General features: G+C 36.1%; 2 protein-coding genes across 13 annotated transcripts in view; both read left to right on the top strand.

Moving 5' to 3' along the window:
• Positions 1 to 3095, top strand: part of LOC126759641 (monocarboxylate transporter 9) — a 40400-nt gene extending 37305 nt beyond the window's left edge. For all 3 annotated transcript variants that reach the window (XM_050474594.1, XM_050474592.1, XM_050474593.1), the window contains exons 5-6: positions 23 to 1318; positions 2596 to 3095. In XM_050474594.1, the coding sequence (XP_050330551.1) occupies positions 23 to 1318; positions 2596 to 2738 (1439 nt within the window). In that variant the 3' untranslated portion in view covers positions 2739 to 3095. The remainder of the gene's footprint in view (positions 1 to 22; positions 1319 to 2595) is intronic.
• Positions 1 to 13769, top strand: part of LOC126759644 (uncharacterized) — a 174295-nt gene extending 160526 nt beyond the window's left edge. Inside the window, exons 1-6 of one of the 10 annotated variants that reach the window (XM_050474598.1) lie at positions 5799 to 5877; positions 11535 to 11686; positions 11755 to 11881; positions 11951 to 12094; positions 12155 to 13504; positions 13564 to 13769. In XM_050474598.1, the coding sequence (XP_050330555.1) occupies positions 11579 to 11686; positions 11755 to 11881; positions 11951 to 12094; positions 12155 to 13504; positions 13564 to 13706 (1872 nt within the window). In that variant the 5' untranslated portion in view covers positions 5799 to 5877; positions 11535 to 11578 and the 3' untranslated portion in view covers positions 13707 to 13769. The other 9 variants (XM_050474600.1, XM_050474599.1, XM_050474597.1 and 6 more) reach the window with 9 other exon arrangements.
• Positions 13770 to 16822: the final 3053 nt, after the last annotated feature.

Raw genomic sequence — 16822 nt, forward strand, 5'->3', positions numbered from 1 at the left:
TTACAATTTTCTACAATCAAAGGTTGCGGCTTAGGCCTCAACATGGTCTCCACATCGTTAGCGGTGAATACATACTTTAAGAATCGCCGGCGACGTGCTACCGGCTTTACTTGGACCATAACTGGCTTGGGACCCATCATTTTTCCACATATTTCCACTATGTTGTTGGTGCTCTATGGCGCACAGGGTACAATATTGATATTCGCCGCGATCGCGCTGAACGGCTTCGTTTGTGCATTGACATATCAGCCAGTTTTGTGGCATACGAAGAAACCGAAATCCACCGTGGAGGAAAATGCGAATGACGCTAACAAACCGTTAACACCCGAAAGCGAAGAAGACGAATATAAATGCAAATATTGTCTATATAAGAGACAACCGAAGCGTAGCATCTTCTCATCGCAATATCTCTTCAATGAGGATGATTTGGAAACACCTGGTTATGAAATTACCGAACCCGGTACACCGATGATGGCGGCCGCCAATGACGGTTGGTACGGCTCGAAGTTATCGCTTGCTGCGGAAATGAGTCCAACACGTCTGCGTAAGAAAGTTATGCGACAAGCTTCGATCAAAGCGCATACGACTGATCCGGACCACCATGACGAATCACAGTTGAGCAAACCCAATTACTTTAATCGTATGCACGAAGAATATGAACGTTACACAAGCAAGACTAGTGTCTATTCGAAGTCGGAGGAGTTTCACTGCACATGCGCTGAGGAGAAGGCGCTCATGCAAAAGATTTCCGATGAGGAATTGAAACGTGAGCAGGAACGTCTAATGGCGGAAGAGGAGGCAAAAGAATTGGCAAAAAGTAAAATGAATTTTCTGCAAAAAGTGGTGATCTTTTTCGACTTGGATTTGTTGCGCGATTTCACCTTTGTCAATTTGGTTTTGGGTATGACCATTATGATGTTTGCTGAAATGAATTTCTCCGTACTTACACCGTTTATTTTGAATGAATACGGTTTCGATAACAAACAGATATCGCTGGCCATGTCTGTGCTGGGTGGCATGGATATTTGTGTGCGCTTCTTGGCGCCATTCGCAGTCGAAAAGGTCAAACTAGATAATCGTGTATTGTTTGCCTTCGGCATTATTGCCATCGCCATCGGTCGTATGTTTGTCGCATTGTCGAGCTCGTATTACGTTATTTTGGTATTTTTTGTACTCATTGGCTTTGGCAAAGCTTTCCGCACAATCTTCTCGCCGCTCATCATTCCCTCGTATGTGCCATTGAAGCGTTTGCCGGCTGCATCTGGTTTGCAACTGGTTTTCAATACTTTATTCTCCTTGGCCGCAGGCCCTGTACTAGGTAAGTGTGAAATATCAATTTTCTATTTGAATTATTTTATTGTTACTGTGTTGAATCAGCACACCTGTGCTGATACCTTCTTAATAAGATCTAAATTGTCTCACAATTTCTTGTTCATACACGAAATTTTTAAACAGATCTCATTTCTGTGAACTCCGACGGCCAAAATGATTTAACTAAGTCCATTAAAATTATAATATTATGTCTACTCACATTGGTCAGCCTGCAATATAAAGGATTATCTCCTCATCGTACCAGCTGTTCTTTTGCATTTTCCGAAAACCAATGGTTTCGGTTGCAGCTGTACGTAAGGAGCTTGAAATGCCGTTCACACAGTACTCTTATGCCGAGTTATTGACGAGTGCTCTCAGAGAGCAGGAGTACAAGGCGGGTAGAAAATCGTTCTGCTGCCTGTTGTGATTGCAACTTTTCGACGTCGAACCTTTCTTGTGTTTGTTGACGTGTGTTTTTTGCTACACAGAGCCGGGTGTGTATATTGGCTCCAACAAGATAGTGGTCCGAGTCGATGTTAGGACGTCGGAGCGTACGCACGTCTGAAACACTGGAGACGTGTTCTCCGTCTAATACAACCTGATCGATCTGGTTGGTGGCATTCGGAGTCCCCAAGCACGACTTTGACATCGTGGCGGGGGCAGATCTCATAGGTGCGCTCCAAGCGCTCATAGAAGGATGCTGAAGAACTTCGCTTTCAGGCGGATTGTGTCTAGACGTTCATTAACTGCAGTGAAAGACAATACTCGGCGACGGAGTCTTTCTCCCATCACGAATTTGCCACTGTAGTAAATGCCACAAGGACCTACTCCACTCAGTATTTGTCCCGTCCATGGTATTTCTTAGACGGCGGTAATGTCAGCCTTTACTCTAACGAGGACATCAACCAGCTGGGCAGCGGCACCTTCCCAATTAAGATACCGGGCATTCTAGGTGCATGCCCTTAAATCGTAATCCTCAATGCGTTTGCCATGGTCGTCGTCAAATGGGAGGCTGTTTTTGACTGTTAAATGGCGGCGTCTTTTACGTGCCTAGTCCCAAAGCCAGCGCACAGCTCGGCTTTCAAACTGACGTTTTTTGGCTACTCAAAAGATACTTAGTCTTAGACCAGAAGTCGTGAGCTGCTTGAGCCATATGTAAAATATTCGTTTCTGGCTGAACGGCGATTATAGAACTTTCCCGACTTGGGTGAACTTCTACACATGTCCCTCCTTTGTTCCACATCACATCTTATTAAACGCAATATTTGACTTATCTCTTTCCAGGCGTAATTACAGATGCGACCAGTTACACAACCACCATACACGTACTCAATTTGCTAACCGTTTTAGCTTTACTGCTCTGGGTCTTGGAGTCGGTTGTGCGGCGCATGCTCGGCAAGAAGGCCAAAACTACAATGGAAGGTTGAATGTTGTGGTTTCAAAATTGTGATTGCTTTTCGTTTTGTTTTTATTTTTGAAAATATATTGAATCAACGCCCAGTAAGTTTATTTGCTTAAAGTACGACGTTCGGTTGAGTGTATATACTTAAGCATGTGATTGTATGTGTTTGTGCATTTAGTTTAATTCTTAATCACACATATTCTACTACTTTCTATAATATACATATCCAAAAAAACTAGTTTTTAGTGAAAGTCCCGCTACTTACATTTCTACACTTTCATTAGTTAAGTCAATTAAGGTTTTATTACTTAGAGTACGCTTAGCTTTTAAACACTAGTAGTACAGAGAGATAAGAAAATAAATGCTTTTAAAAATCTTGTAATCAATGAATGTTTTTTTTTTCTAATTTAAGTGCATATATATATATTGATAAGTATGTAATGAAAATAAAATATTTTTCCATAATTCAAAATCATTTGAGTGTTTTATTACTCCCTTTCGCTGACATTTTTCTGAAAGCGCCCTTGCCCGGGGCTTACATCCCACGAAAAGTATTTTGCAAGATTGTTCTAGCCAGATTCTAGATACTTTATAAGGAAAAACGAACTTTTTTTTGAAGATATTTATCTAGATTTTGGTCAATCAATTTGTAAGGCAGATATGAATATGCTATAGTGATCTGATATCGACGATTCCGACAAATGAGCTCCTCTCTGGGAAGAAAAGGACATGTGCAAAATTTGATATCTCAAAAACTAAGGGACCAGATAAAGCTTTACTATAGTATTATATTTAATAAGTAAGGAAGGGCTATGTTCAGTTATAATCGAACATTTCTTAGTCTTGCAACTTGCAGGCATTAAAGCCAAGGTAATACTTTCAGCTACATAAGGCTTGTTAGTTATTAAGGGTAAAAAGCGAGTTTTCACCCGATTAAGTCATCCGGAAGTTCCAAAATCTTTATGTTAGATGTATGGGGGCTTAAGAAGGTATTAACCCGATTCAACCAATTTGTAGCACACAAACCTATTACTATCAGAAAAGGATTATTTCAATTATATATCTCACACATTGGGTAAAAAGTCCATTATAGACTCTGAATTATTCGGTATTCAGAGGCTTGAACAGTTTTGGTTGATTCTTGATTTTTACATAGGAAAGTGAAAAAATCAAGTAGAATTTAAAAACGTGGGAATGAATGTCTGTCTCGATTTAAGTTTTTTCACCTAAAAATGAAAAAGCTTCCACCAAAGCCCTATCATACCGTCTTGGGGGTAAAATTTAATGCTCTTAGTAGTTTTTAACAGTACTGTTATATGGGGAGTGAGCGGGGTTATCATCCGATTTCATCTATTTTCCCACTGTCAGTAGGAGTTTTTATAATATGTGCGTATATATGTAAGTAAGATAAGTGTAATTGATATTTGGAGAGAATTTTTTCCTGATAATAGTATGTCTGAATATGAAAAATTTATTGAATGAGGTCAATGCTTCCTATTTACTTAATATAAATATTTTCGAGCTTCCGGATAACTTTATACCGCTTATATTGGTCAATATGTAAGTTATCTCAATAAAAATGAGAGAGCATACCTTACTAGTAACAGTGTACCTTTGTGCCTAAAATTGACAAAATCGGGTGAAAACTTGACTTACTTCATACATATATGTAGATTGGTTATGGTACCTGAGGTACCTTAATGAAACCCAGATATCATTTAATTAGAATGTGGCATGGTAATAGTGTGCGAAATTGGCTAAAATAGATAAGATCGCTTGAGATTGGTTTAGTATAATTTTCGCTTCAATTGTAATCCATTCACGATTTTGTCGAACAATGAGGTTTCACTTCTTTCGCTACATTTAGATGGCTGTCATCCTTGCAAGTTGCAAGAGTATAAAATGTTTAGTTACACCCGAACTTAGCCCTTCCTTATTTTTTTCTTTTTTTTTTAGGAAACTTTTACTTCTGATTAGGAAGCCTATTCAGGGACTAATATCCGACCATAATCAAACTTTCCATATGTAGCTTTATAGTTCTCCATATAATTACATATCAGTTTTTGATCTACATAATCAAAAATTGAATTTTGGCAGACCAAAACCAACAAAATTTTAAGTAAAATTTAACTTTTTTTTCAAAACATCTAAATTTAGACATTTTTTGATTTTTTTAAACCATGAAACATTGTACAATATCTTCTAGAGAGAATTTTTAGACGTTTTATCTACGGAGTGAGCCGGAATAATTGCAGCAGTGCATGCATTTTTTAGCGCCTTCGAGGAAAATTAATTTTTTTTTTTCAAAAAAACTTTTTACTGTTTACTTTTAACATGTTTATGAATGAAGCCTTCAAAACGATGGATACAGTAATTGTTTTTCATAAATTTCCTAAACTCTATATTTTGTAGGCTTTCAGAGCAAGGGGCAAACTTAACCCTTTAATACTATCTTAAACCATGTAAAATCATTGTTGTGAGCATAGTCCAAAAAAATATATTTCCTTTTTTAGTAAAATCCATTCTAATTAGCTTAAGCTTACTTCTTTCACTTGCCACTTTCCATGTTTACTTATCGTAACATCAAAAAATCAGCTCGTCCGAATTTAAATATAATATTGCGCTAACCTTCTCACTCTAAGGACTACAAATCTTAATACCATCATTTCTGGCTTTCCTAAGAATACACCAAAATTTCATCATTCCACCCATCGATCATAGTCAACAATTGGGTATGAGTCATCATGATACTCTCGCTTGCTTATTGGTTATCAAATACTTTTATCAATTATTATAATTAAATGGTAGTAGTTGTAATATTCAAAAAAGTCTCGTATCTCTTGCGAATGCTTTTAATCGTCTCTAAGTACTTGACAACTTACCCTTCCCGAAACAGTGGCCAATGTATATCTAAGTTGAATAGAAAAAGTCTCTACAAAAACAAAAATATATATTTTGATAAAACACTCACATGGCAACTCTCTCCGGGAGCTTCGCCAAACTACGTCATCACTCATATGTTTTTGTGTATATTTCGAACAGTAAACAATGTGATTGCGACCGCATAAATGCAATGTTCTCGCCTTTCGGCTGCATAGTCGCAAATTGCAAGCTGGAATCTCAGTATTATTGCGAGTGACAAGCGGAACGGTGCTTTCGAACGTGTGAGTATTGGCGAATGATTAAAGTCAAGTGCATTGGAAAGTACAAGATAAAATATATTGGTGCGTTATTCAGTGGGAGAGCGATGGGAAACACAACACAAAACTGCTGTCCAGAGTAAAATTGCTTTGTTCACCGAATGGATGTTTAAACACCGAAAACTGAGCGAGATAGACATAGAGTTATATATATCAAAGCAATCAGGGAGACGTGAAGAATTGATTCCAGATATACATTCATCTGTCCGTCTGCTTGTGCCAGCGTTGTAGGACTTTGAAGCAAAAGAACTTGAATTTGATACTGAAGACTACAATAAAGGCGAAATGCTGTCTTTTAAAACCATGGAAAAGCTATATCGACAAATCTTACATTATCTTTTTAGCATTTCATCATATTAGGTAAAAATCCCATATCTCAGCATTGAATGAGCAGCATACAACAGATTTACGGATATATAATTTATTTTAGCGAAAAATTGTGGAAATCGGTCATTGCCTTTCTCTAACCTCCATCCAGCCACATAATTATTTTCGTCCTTTTGCCTGCAGACAATCGTTTCGTTTCAAAAGTAGCTATCTTTCGTACATTTTTGTTATACTATACATTTTTGCTAGCTCATCAGAATTTTTCTACTCATTTCATTCTTACACGTCGGTCTCACTCGAACTTGATACTTTCTTACTTATTTCTGAAGCATTTGTTTGTATTTTTGCAATGTAAACAAACGTGACCGCGAAAAAGCTCTCTTTCATTACATTTTTTCGGCGTTGCCAGATTGTAACCAAAAAAAATATTTTCATATATTTCTGAACAATTTTTTTTTAAGTTCCTATCTTAATATGTGGAAGGATAGAATTCATTTCGAACTAAGTTGTCTGAGGATATTTATTTATTATTTGTGCTGACATGGATTTTTTATAAAAGCTTAAACTTGAATACATTTTTTTAATAGCTTTGAGATTATATACAATGTCATCATTCACACAAGTAAGGAAATTTCATACCATTTCCCATTTCAAAGATAAAAACTAACTATTTTGTTGCCAATTTTTTATACCCCGAACGGGGTTTAACGTTTGCTATGAAGTTTATAACAGTCAGAAGAAGACCCTATACAGTACAGGATAGGATCAAGCTGAGTTAGCCATGTTCGTATATACATATGTATATCGTATATACACATACACGCTAACTAGTCCCTCAGTTTTGAAGATATCGATCTGAAATTTTGCACCCCTTATTTTCTCTCCAAAAAGCTGTTGACTTGTCGAAACACGAGTCCTTGTATGTACTTTTTTAATAGAAAAATTTTTATTATTTACAAAAGTCTTGCAATCATTAATAGAAGTGGGTGAAGTAATAAAAAGTCTGGCAACTCTAACGAGAGTATGAATTTAGAATCACATATATGTATATAGAGTTCTCCCACTACACTTTGTAACACAATATTACGTCATTTGCTAACAGAATTTTGTATTTTATTCGATACTCTTTATTTTTAACAACGAATTTGCCATGGAGCTATGCATAATTTAGTATTTATTAGCAATTTTTTTAATTTTTAATATAACTCTTGCTTTATTATTGCTTTCAGGGGTGACATGGGTTTCCTCGGGTAAAAACAGTATTTTTGCAACAATTTTTGTTCTCATATAAAAAATAAAATATTTTATTAGAATGTTTTATTATCACACACATATAGACAAAGAAAGACTGAAATTTTTAGAAAAAAAATTTAAATTCGGCCATTACAACGCCATTTTCGGTGACCTCGGAAAAAAGATGCGCGTTGGCAGGATAACTCCTTACGGGATCAGCTAAAGCCAAAAACTGTTTTTTTAGCTAAAACCTTAACTTAGAATTTGGACGAAAGAAAAAAACTTGAAAATTACATTTTTGGAAGATATTTTTACAAAAAAATTTAAAGTTCAGTGAAAATATTTTTCAAAAAGTTGTAATCGAAAAAAAATCCAAGTCCAAATCGTCCAAGACTTTAAAAACTGTATCTCAAAGACCTATGTAAAATTTCATGAAGATCGGTTGAGCCGTTCTCGAAAAATTTTGCCAACCAACTTCAAAAAATACAGTTTCGAGAAAAACGGGTTTAAAGACGGCGCACTTAGCCTAGCATCGAGCGCACAAGTTCTCAAAATTGTAGCTCCGAAACTATTACTCGGAGCAACTTGAAGATTAAGGGCAATATTCTATAGATTTCTAGAAACCCGTAACCCCTTGTAAACCCTTAAAATTTTTTATTTTCAACTATCAATTTTTTTAATAAAGTTTTTAAAACTAAACTTCTTCTTTTATTGCTATACTAGTATATGATGATTTTCAACGGCATTTTGGCTATAAAAATATTAAATTAAAAAAAAAAAAAAATTAAAAAATTAAAAAAAAATTGTTGAATAGTTTAAAAGCTGTTCAATAATTTCGAATTAGCTAATTTACATTATAGATGACTTATCTATTGCCAGTTGTGCTCTGATCGTTGCTCGCATTAAACGCATTCTCTTCTAACTTGTCTCTCTTACTTTGTGCATAAGTACATACTTTAATGAAATTTATAAAAAAAATTTCGGTTAAATATTTTTATATTTTCACCACATAAAAATCTAACTAGTCAAATCAACATACGTAAGTGCATGTTTGAAATACAACGGTGGAGGTATATGCAAGTGAAGTCGGTATTAACGGAGGTGTGCATTTTGACATAATAACATTTCAATTACTTTGCTTACAATTTCAAATACGATTACTTTACATGTGATATACATACATAGGTATGTACATATATCCGACATTTGTTCTTCCCTCTTCCTGCTTCAATTCAAACGAATTCCACGTACACCACAGTACTACAACAGTCTACTGTCTGGTGAGTTAATATTGACTTCACCTGCTTTGTATTCCACCATGGAAAGGATATATGTACATATGTATGGTATATGTGTAATAGTGTTTTGAAAGAGCAAATTTCAACAAATTAAAATTAATTTGCTGTAGAACAGCGTAATAATGAAAATAATTGTAGTAATTTATAATATTTAATTATAATTAATTGTAGTAACAAAAATAGTAATATCGTATAATAATCGTAAAAATTACCGCCTTGATATATTTTCCAAAAATTCACAAAAAGCCATTGACTTTCGCTACATCGTAATGAACAACAACTTTTAAGTATTTATAATATATATAATTTAGCACAAAATAAATAGAAAATCAACTTCAAAGAATAACTCCAACGTCCTTTCCATGATAGAATTCAAAGCAGATGAAGGTAATATAAACTCACTAGACTGTAGGTATTTTAAAGGTAATGCAATGTAATCTCTATAATTTCCAAATTGCAATTAACAGTTATGTATTGAAATATGAGTATATAGTACATAAATATGTAAATGCATATGTGTTATTTTGCGTCTGCACTTTTGTGTGCCAAACTATATCGAAGATTTCAGCGCTGATAGCAAGGCATATAATCATCTAAGCTTGTAGATATGTAGAGCATACAGCAAATGACATGATAAGAGTAGATAAAGATGTTTAATTACTTATAAAATAATATAAAATATTTTTGAGCATACACATTCGTTTACTTTAGTGACGTCCCGATGTCATATAAAAATGTTTTGTTTCGAACATGGTCAAATGAAAGTTGACTCCCTTATTTCGGAAACAAAAACAAGACCGTTTATTATTGAGATTTTTTTTTAGGTTATATACATACATACACTTACAAATCAGAAAAAACTCGCTTTTTCGCGATTTTTTTAATAGGCGGATTTCTCGTGAGGACACGAATAATACTACTTGAGCAGCTAAAAACGCCTTTTCGTTTTGATGCGCAGAACGATGAGGTGCGCAACTAAGTTCGCGCTGTTTGTCAATTGTATGGCTTCAGCAGTTAGTGGTGATCGATTTTGATATATCCAAAGCGCGATAAACTCAACCAAGACATTTTAAAAAGAAACTACTTTTAGTTGTGCGAATATGTCCGATTTTTTCCCAAATAATCGTCATTTGCGGGAAGTGTTGATTTACTTCTTTCAGTCAAAGAAATCGACGGCTGAGGCACATTAGGAACTCAAAAAAGTTTACGGGGTTGCTGCCCCATGTGAAACAACGTGCCGTGGTTGGTTTCATCGCTTCAAAGACGGCGCTTTCGAAATTAATGACCGTCCGTGCGAAGGAAGGGCAAACACCTTCGAAGATGGTAAATTGGAGACGTTGCTCGATAAAAATGCGTGTCAAACGCAAGAAAAACTTGCTTCAACGTTAGGAGTCACCTGCCGCCAAGCCATTTAAAAGCAACTACATTCCTGGGAATGGTTCAGTACCTCAAGAGAGGCACGAAGAAGTAATTCGGCTGCATGATAACGCTTGGGCTCGCGTTGCCAAAACCGTGAAAGCCTACCTGGAAACGTTTAAATACGTAGTCCTACCTCACCCGCTATATTCCTCAAATATCATACCGTCAATTTATTATTAATTCCGTTCGATGGCTCATGGTCTGGCTCAAAAGCAGTTCCACTCAAAAGGTGATATCGAAAAATGGCTCGATTCTTGGATAGCATCAGAAGATGAATAGTTTTATCGTAATGGCATTCGAATTTTGCCAAAAAGATGGAGAAAAGTTGTGTTTCGCGATGGGCAATACTTCGAATAATTCATTTGTAACCTTTTCCTTACAATCAATTTAACTTTTATTAAAAAAATTAGCGAGAACTTAGTTGCGCAACTAATACTAAGTATGGATAGTTCTAGGTATGGATTAAAAAGACCGTGGCTGATCTACAAAACGACTAGAGCCTGCAAGCAGATTCGACGGGTTCGTAGAGAGTATGGCAACCAAGAAGTTTTAACTTTGTAATGGCGATAGCCAGTAGAGGAGAAAGAGTCTAGATGTTTCCCACCTTACCTTCCTTATTACAATTTTCAAAAGGTGCGTCCTTTAAAATCATTAAAATTAGGACACCTATCATTGCGGAGATGCAAGCCTTGATGAAATCTAGCAATTCAATGAACATTTTACGTTCCACTCTGGGTCAGCACACTTTCCTAACCCCACAGCTAATGTAGTCATACATTCCTTTAAACTCACTGTTAGCGAGCTCAAGGCCTTCTGCTATCTGAGTAGGTGCATACTTGCCTAAAAGAAGCCACATTTCGGACAAATGCATCTCCTGCCACCTTGATGACTTCTGTTTGAACGGACTACAGTGGTCTGAAACAAGAGCAGATTCAGAGCTCCTGACAGCAGACGCTCTCTCAAACCTTCCCCTTTAGCTTCGATCCATCCGCGAAAATCCTCTTTTCCAGCAACTGCACCCCACTCACTTAACTTCCGGAGGTACTTCCATACTTGGCCATTTATATTTTAAAAAAATTTGGAATCCCTTGTTCCCGTAGTTAATGTTCAGAAAGTTCTGGTGGTCAGCAGGATTTTTCTGTTTATCAGCCGGGTTTATTTTCAAATTTCCAAGCTTGTTATAACTTTGTTATCAGCGAAAAACATCTACAAATACCTAAAATACATTATTCACGATTAATCAGTGTAATCATAAAAAAAATCTGGACAACAAACTTGTGTTAAGAAGATGAGAATTTCCGAAAGCTCTAAAACTTTTTTTGTTTGCAAAATATTTTTTTCTAGTTCCAGAAATTTAGTTAGATCTTAAAGAGAGATAATCGTCCACAATGCCAAAGAAACACAAGCGACGTGATAAAAGTGATTTGGGTCCCGATTTTGTGGCGCCCGATGGCGGCTGGGGTTGGGTCGTCTGCATAGCTGCCGGTCTAAGTAATGTAAATCACTGTAATTGAATTGCTCGGTAACTGTTTACCTAAAATTGAATGAAAGTTTTTCTCTCTAGCTGGCCATGTATCCACCACTACAACAATACGGCATGATTTATCGACAACGCATGTTTAACTTGGGATTCTCTGCCAAAGAGACCACCACCATCGCGAATATCATGTTGAGTTTAGCATCCTTAGTTGGTAAATATAAAATATCAATGTAGTATACCAGAATCTATTAAACACCTTATAATTTTTTATGATGCTTAGGCATTGTAAATGGTGCCATGTTTCGACGATTTACATTCCGGCAGGTTGCCATTGTCGGCAGCATTTTGATATTTAGTGGTATTTTATTATCAGCTGCTTGTACCACATTTTGGCAGTATGTGCTTTGCGTATCGGTCATATATGGTAAGTACTTACGGAAAAGTTTTTTTTTCGATTTTATTTGCTTTCGTTACCTCGAGATAGGCATCGGTCAGGGTCTCAACGTGGCCGCTTTATCGTTGGCCGTGAATACGTACTTCAAAAATCGGCGACGTCGTGCATTCGGCTTTATGTGGACCATTACCGGCTTAGGACCCATTATATTTCCACACTTCACCTCACTAATACTAATCTACTATGGAAGTCCGGGTACCATTCTAATTTATGCTGGAATTTCTCTAAATGTGTTTCTCTGTGCTTTGACACTGCAACCAGTATTATGGCATACTTCCAAAGCGCCGCTCGAACGTGAGTTGAAGCTACAAGAGCCTGTCTTAGCCGATAGTTTAAATACTGCGATACCTTCAGCCACAATGCAGCTTCAAGTCGAGTCGGAATGCAAGAAATCTACAACACAGCTGGAAATAGAGCCTGAATGCAAGTATTGTCAATACATGAAACGTACTAGCCCCAGTGTGGCCGCAACACAATTCGATTTTGACGACCATGACTTGGCTAAATCGAGCCGTGAGCTTCGTGAACCCGAGAAGCCATTGTTATCACGTGCAAACGATGAGCGCGAAACAGTGAACTTGCCATATACTAAGCTTGAGAAACAGTCAACTCAAAAAGCACCAATTGCTGAGGCGGAAGAGGATAATGATGAAGACATTAAAGACCAGGAAGCGGAAGAAAATAGCAGTGCTGAAGTAAATCATGCCCTAAAAGAGAATTTTCCAACAGAATTCCGCTGCACCTGCGCTGAAGAAAGAGAGAGAGCATTATTAGGAGACCACAACAGCGGTGAACTGAAAAGTCCACCAATAATATTAGCAGCAAACCAAGAGAAGATCGAGCTTTTAAACCCGAAATTAGACATTCACACGGAACACAAATTGACTTTCAAACAGAAGCTGGTGAAATTCTTTGACTTGGATCTTTTGAAAGATTTCACTTTTGTCAATTTAGTTATGGGCATGACAGTGATGATGTTTGCCGAGATAAACTTCTCTATTTTGATACCCTTCATTTTGGATCAATACGGTTATAGTAATGAACAAATCTCCACCGCTATGTCCATGCAGGGTGGCATGGATATCTGCGTGCGCTTCCTAGCACCAATTGTGCTGGAAAGGGCTAAGAACTTAAGTAATCAAGTATTATTTGCGTTTGGCATTATTGCCATCTCTCTCGGACGTCTATTGATTACGTTAACCGACTCCTACCGTATTACATTGGCCCTCTTTGTGCTTATCGGCTTCGGTAGAGGCTTCCGTACTATATTTTCATCTCTTATTATACCCTCATATGTGCCTTTGAAGCGTTTGCCAGCGGCATCTGGTCTACAGCTGGTCTGTAATACTTTATTTACACTTGCGGTTGGGCCAATTTTAGGTGAGTATAATTATTTCGGTAACTACTTTGGTTTATTATATTAACGTTATATCTTTTAGGTGTCATCACCGATGCCAGCAGTTACACAATGACAATTCATTTCCTTAATTTACTAACCTCGCTTGCGTTGCTCTTCTGGCTATTGGAGTATCTGGTGCGTCGCATGTTAGGGAAAAAGGCGAAAACTCAAACAGAAAGCTAGGACTTTAATATTAAGAAGAAAATTATTTTGGCTGTAAATAAATATAAATAGTTTCTAAAATTAGTATTTATTCTTGCTTCTTTAGTTTGTTTGTTTTTTGGGTCTGTAAACTGCATATACTCACATTGATCTGCTTTCCCAACAATTAGACGCGGTGTACTATACTTATCAATTATATAAAATTGGCCTAGACTTCCTCTAACTCCAGTACTACAACATAGTGGATTTCGGTCTTCACGTTAAGTTTATGCTGTTTATATTGGTCAATATGAGATATATTTTAATAAAGTTAAGGGTAGACCTAGTGTGACAGCCTAAAAAAGCCGATTTTTTGGGAATAAAAAAGCTTCCACAAGGTGATCTCCAAAGTAAACAGGACTTTTTGAATCTAGCGCCCATCTATATGTGACTGTTATCTTTATCGATTGTCCAGTGAATATACATTTTATCGATTGGAAGTTTATTGACATGTCAATTTGCTTGTGTTGTTTGTGCAAAAATGAGCTTCGAACAAAGAGCAGAGTGCACAAGTGGTTTCAACGTTTTCAAAGTGGTCGTAAGGACATAAATGACGATCAACATGTGGGCCAATCAAAATCCGTGATCACCGGAAATTCCATCGAAACTGTACGTGAATTCATCAAAAATCAGCCGAAATCATCATTGAAATTCATGGAAATGAAATTGAACATCTCGAAAACATCGAATTATCGCATTTTGACCGAAAATTTGGGCTTACGAAAGGTGTGTGCACGGTTTGTTCCGCAAAAATTGACAGACGACCAAAACCGTCTCATCGATCGACGCTTGTGACCGATTACACTGGCCTACACTCATTTTGGTGCCTAAGATTTTATACCTGATTTTGGATGTATTTTGTGAGTTGATACGAGAAAACAAGTCACATTTTCCATATCAGCTCTTGTTCATAAGAAAGAAGAAAAAACATCTAGTAGCGGGAATGTGGTTCATCCTACCTACTATACCGACTACTGATGCGCACAGAGCTGCACCAAACCAAACATTTTTTTTTTGTAGGCCAGTGTTATTTGACCAAAACTCACATTTTAACTCACCGTATTTACCTGATATGGCACCGTGCGACTTCTTCCTTTTCGAAAAATGCATTTGCCCATGAAAGGAAAGCGTTATGCAGACGTAGAGGCCATTCAAAAGGCTTACACCGGCACACTGGCGGCCATACCGGCCAACAAGCTACTTAAAACACTTGTTCGACATGCTTTTGGACCGTGCAAAAAGCCGTATTGAAGCAGAAGAAGACTATTTTGAATAAAATAAATTGATTTTGCCGAAAAGGGTTTTAAAGGCAAAAAAAGGATATTTTTATATATTACATATATTTGTGTTTAACATAATTTTATTAAATTTAATGGCATATTTTAGCACAACTTTTGAGGTATATTCTAAAAAAAATATTCAATGAAAAATATTAATAAATAAGCCTCTGACGGTGAATCTCCAGAAGCGCCTTGAAAAAAGTGGTGAAGAGAGACAGGTGTAAAAAAACTGGCGCATCCTGGTGACTCTCCTGGTGGTCTGAAAAAAAAAATCAAAAGAAATTCTTAATCAGGAACACGAAAAAAAATTTTTGAAAAATGGCGACTGCCTGAAAATAAAAATCATTTTTTACGTGTTTTTTTTGAAATTCCTGAATTTTTTTAAAATATTAAAAACAAAAATTTTGACACGATGCTGGTAGGAACGATAAAGGATTATATAACGAAGGCTCACACAAAATTTCAAGTAAACCGGTTGTATAGAACTTGAGATAATGCCGGTACCGTGTGGAAAAAAGTAGTTTCGAGAAAAACGCGTTTAAAAAATTCGATACGGCCGAACCGGGCTAGGTACTGCGTCACTAAAGTAACTGTAGCTCTTAAAATAATTTTAATTTTTAAAAATCCTTAGGAGGATATGTTCTTAAGGGTCTAAACTTTAAATATATGAAAATAAAAATCGAATTTTTCAAAATTCTAGAGTAGAATACCCCCATAAGGTATATTGAAGTAAACGCAATATTAGCCTGAGATATTTACCTTCGATCTGTTTACATTCATTATGGCTCTAGATAGACATTCAGAACTGCTTCCAAATTGCTTTATGCTAAATGGCCCAGAATTTAAAGCAATATTCTTAATATTCGTGCATCCTTATGACGAGAGGTCAGATTCAATAAATAAATATGCATATAGAAATATAGGGAAGGAAAGAAATAATAAATATTTGAAAAAGCGATAAAAGGTTTCTGAATAGAAAAAATGTGTGTAGAAATGTTCTCGCAATGGCAACTTATATATTTTATTATAATTTACTGACCAGAATTTAAGAATTACATATATTATAATAATTTTAAAAGCTAAGAAAGGCAGCAACCATATGCTTGATTCTTAAGAGTTAAGAGAAAGAGAGTATAGCATTAAAAGACGTGAAAAACTATATACTAGTATAAGTAAATATATATGTGTATATGTATATATGATATATATTGAAATGTGTATTCAACAAGTCCGGGGGAAAAGCTCTTTTAACGGAATAATTGCAAAAATATGTTGTTTTGTTTATTTTTTACCGGCAAGAAATGCTGCTAGTGCGCATGCGTCAATTTATGAAACTTCTGAAATTACGCTCAAATGAGTTTTCGTTTTCTCGGCTCTATTTTGTATTCGAGTAACAGGGTTAACATAAAGATAAATTTATATTTTAACTACATTTGCACTTAACTTACTTGTAAACGTTTTTTCCTGTGGTAGGCAAAAAATTCTAACGTATTTCACACAGTATTCACTTTCATATAAATCAACATTTTTATTGTCGCTGGCATTTTAGCTCGTTTATGGCATTTTCAGCATCTCTTAGTAAGCAGTCTTTGAAATCTTTAACAGGTAGAAGTTTAGTTTTTTTAGCGATGACGTACTACGTTTTAAGTGATATATTCTAAATCGGTTAATTTAGGTGATCCAACCTAGTTGTTATTTGTTCAATAGTTAGGCCGGTCTGAAGGTAAGATAGAAAAATTAAATTTCACTCTTTCAGACTTCCAGACTTCATTCATGTATTTAAATAAATAAAGAAAAAACTTTATTGGCAAAAGAGCA

This window comes from Bactrocera neohumeralis, chromosome 5, assembly GCF_024586455.1.
Source record: "Bactrocera neohumeralis isolate Rockhampton chromosome 5, APGP_CSIRO_Bneo_wtdbg2-racon-allhic-juicebox.fasta_v2, whole genome shotgun sequence".
Lineage (NCBI taxonomy): Eukaryota > Metazoa > Arthropoda > Insecta > Diptera > Tephritidae > Bactrocera > Bactrocera neohumeralis.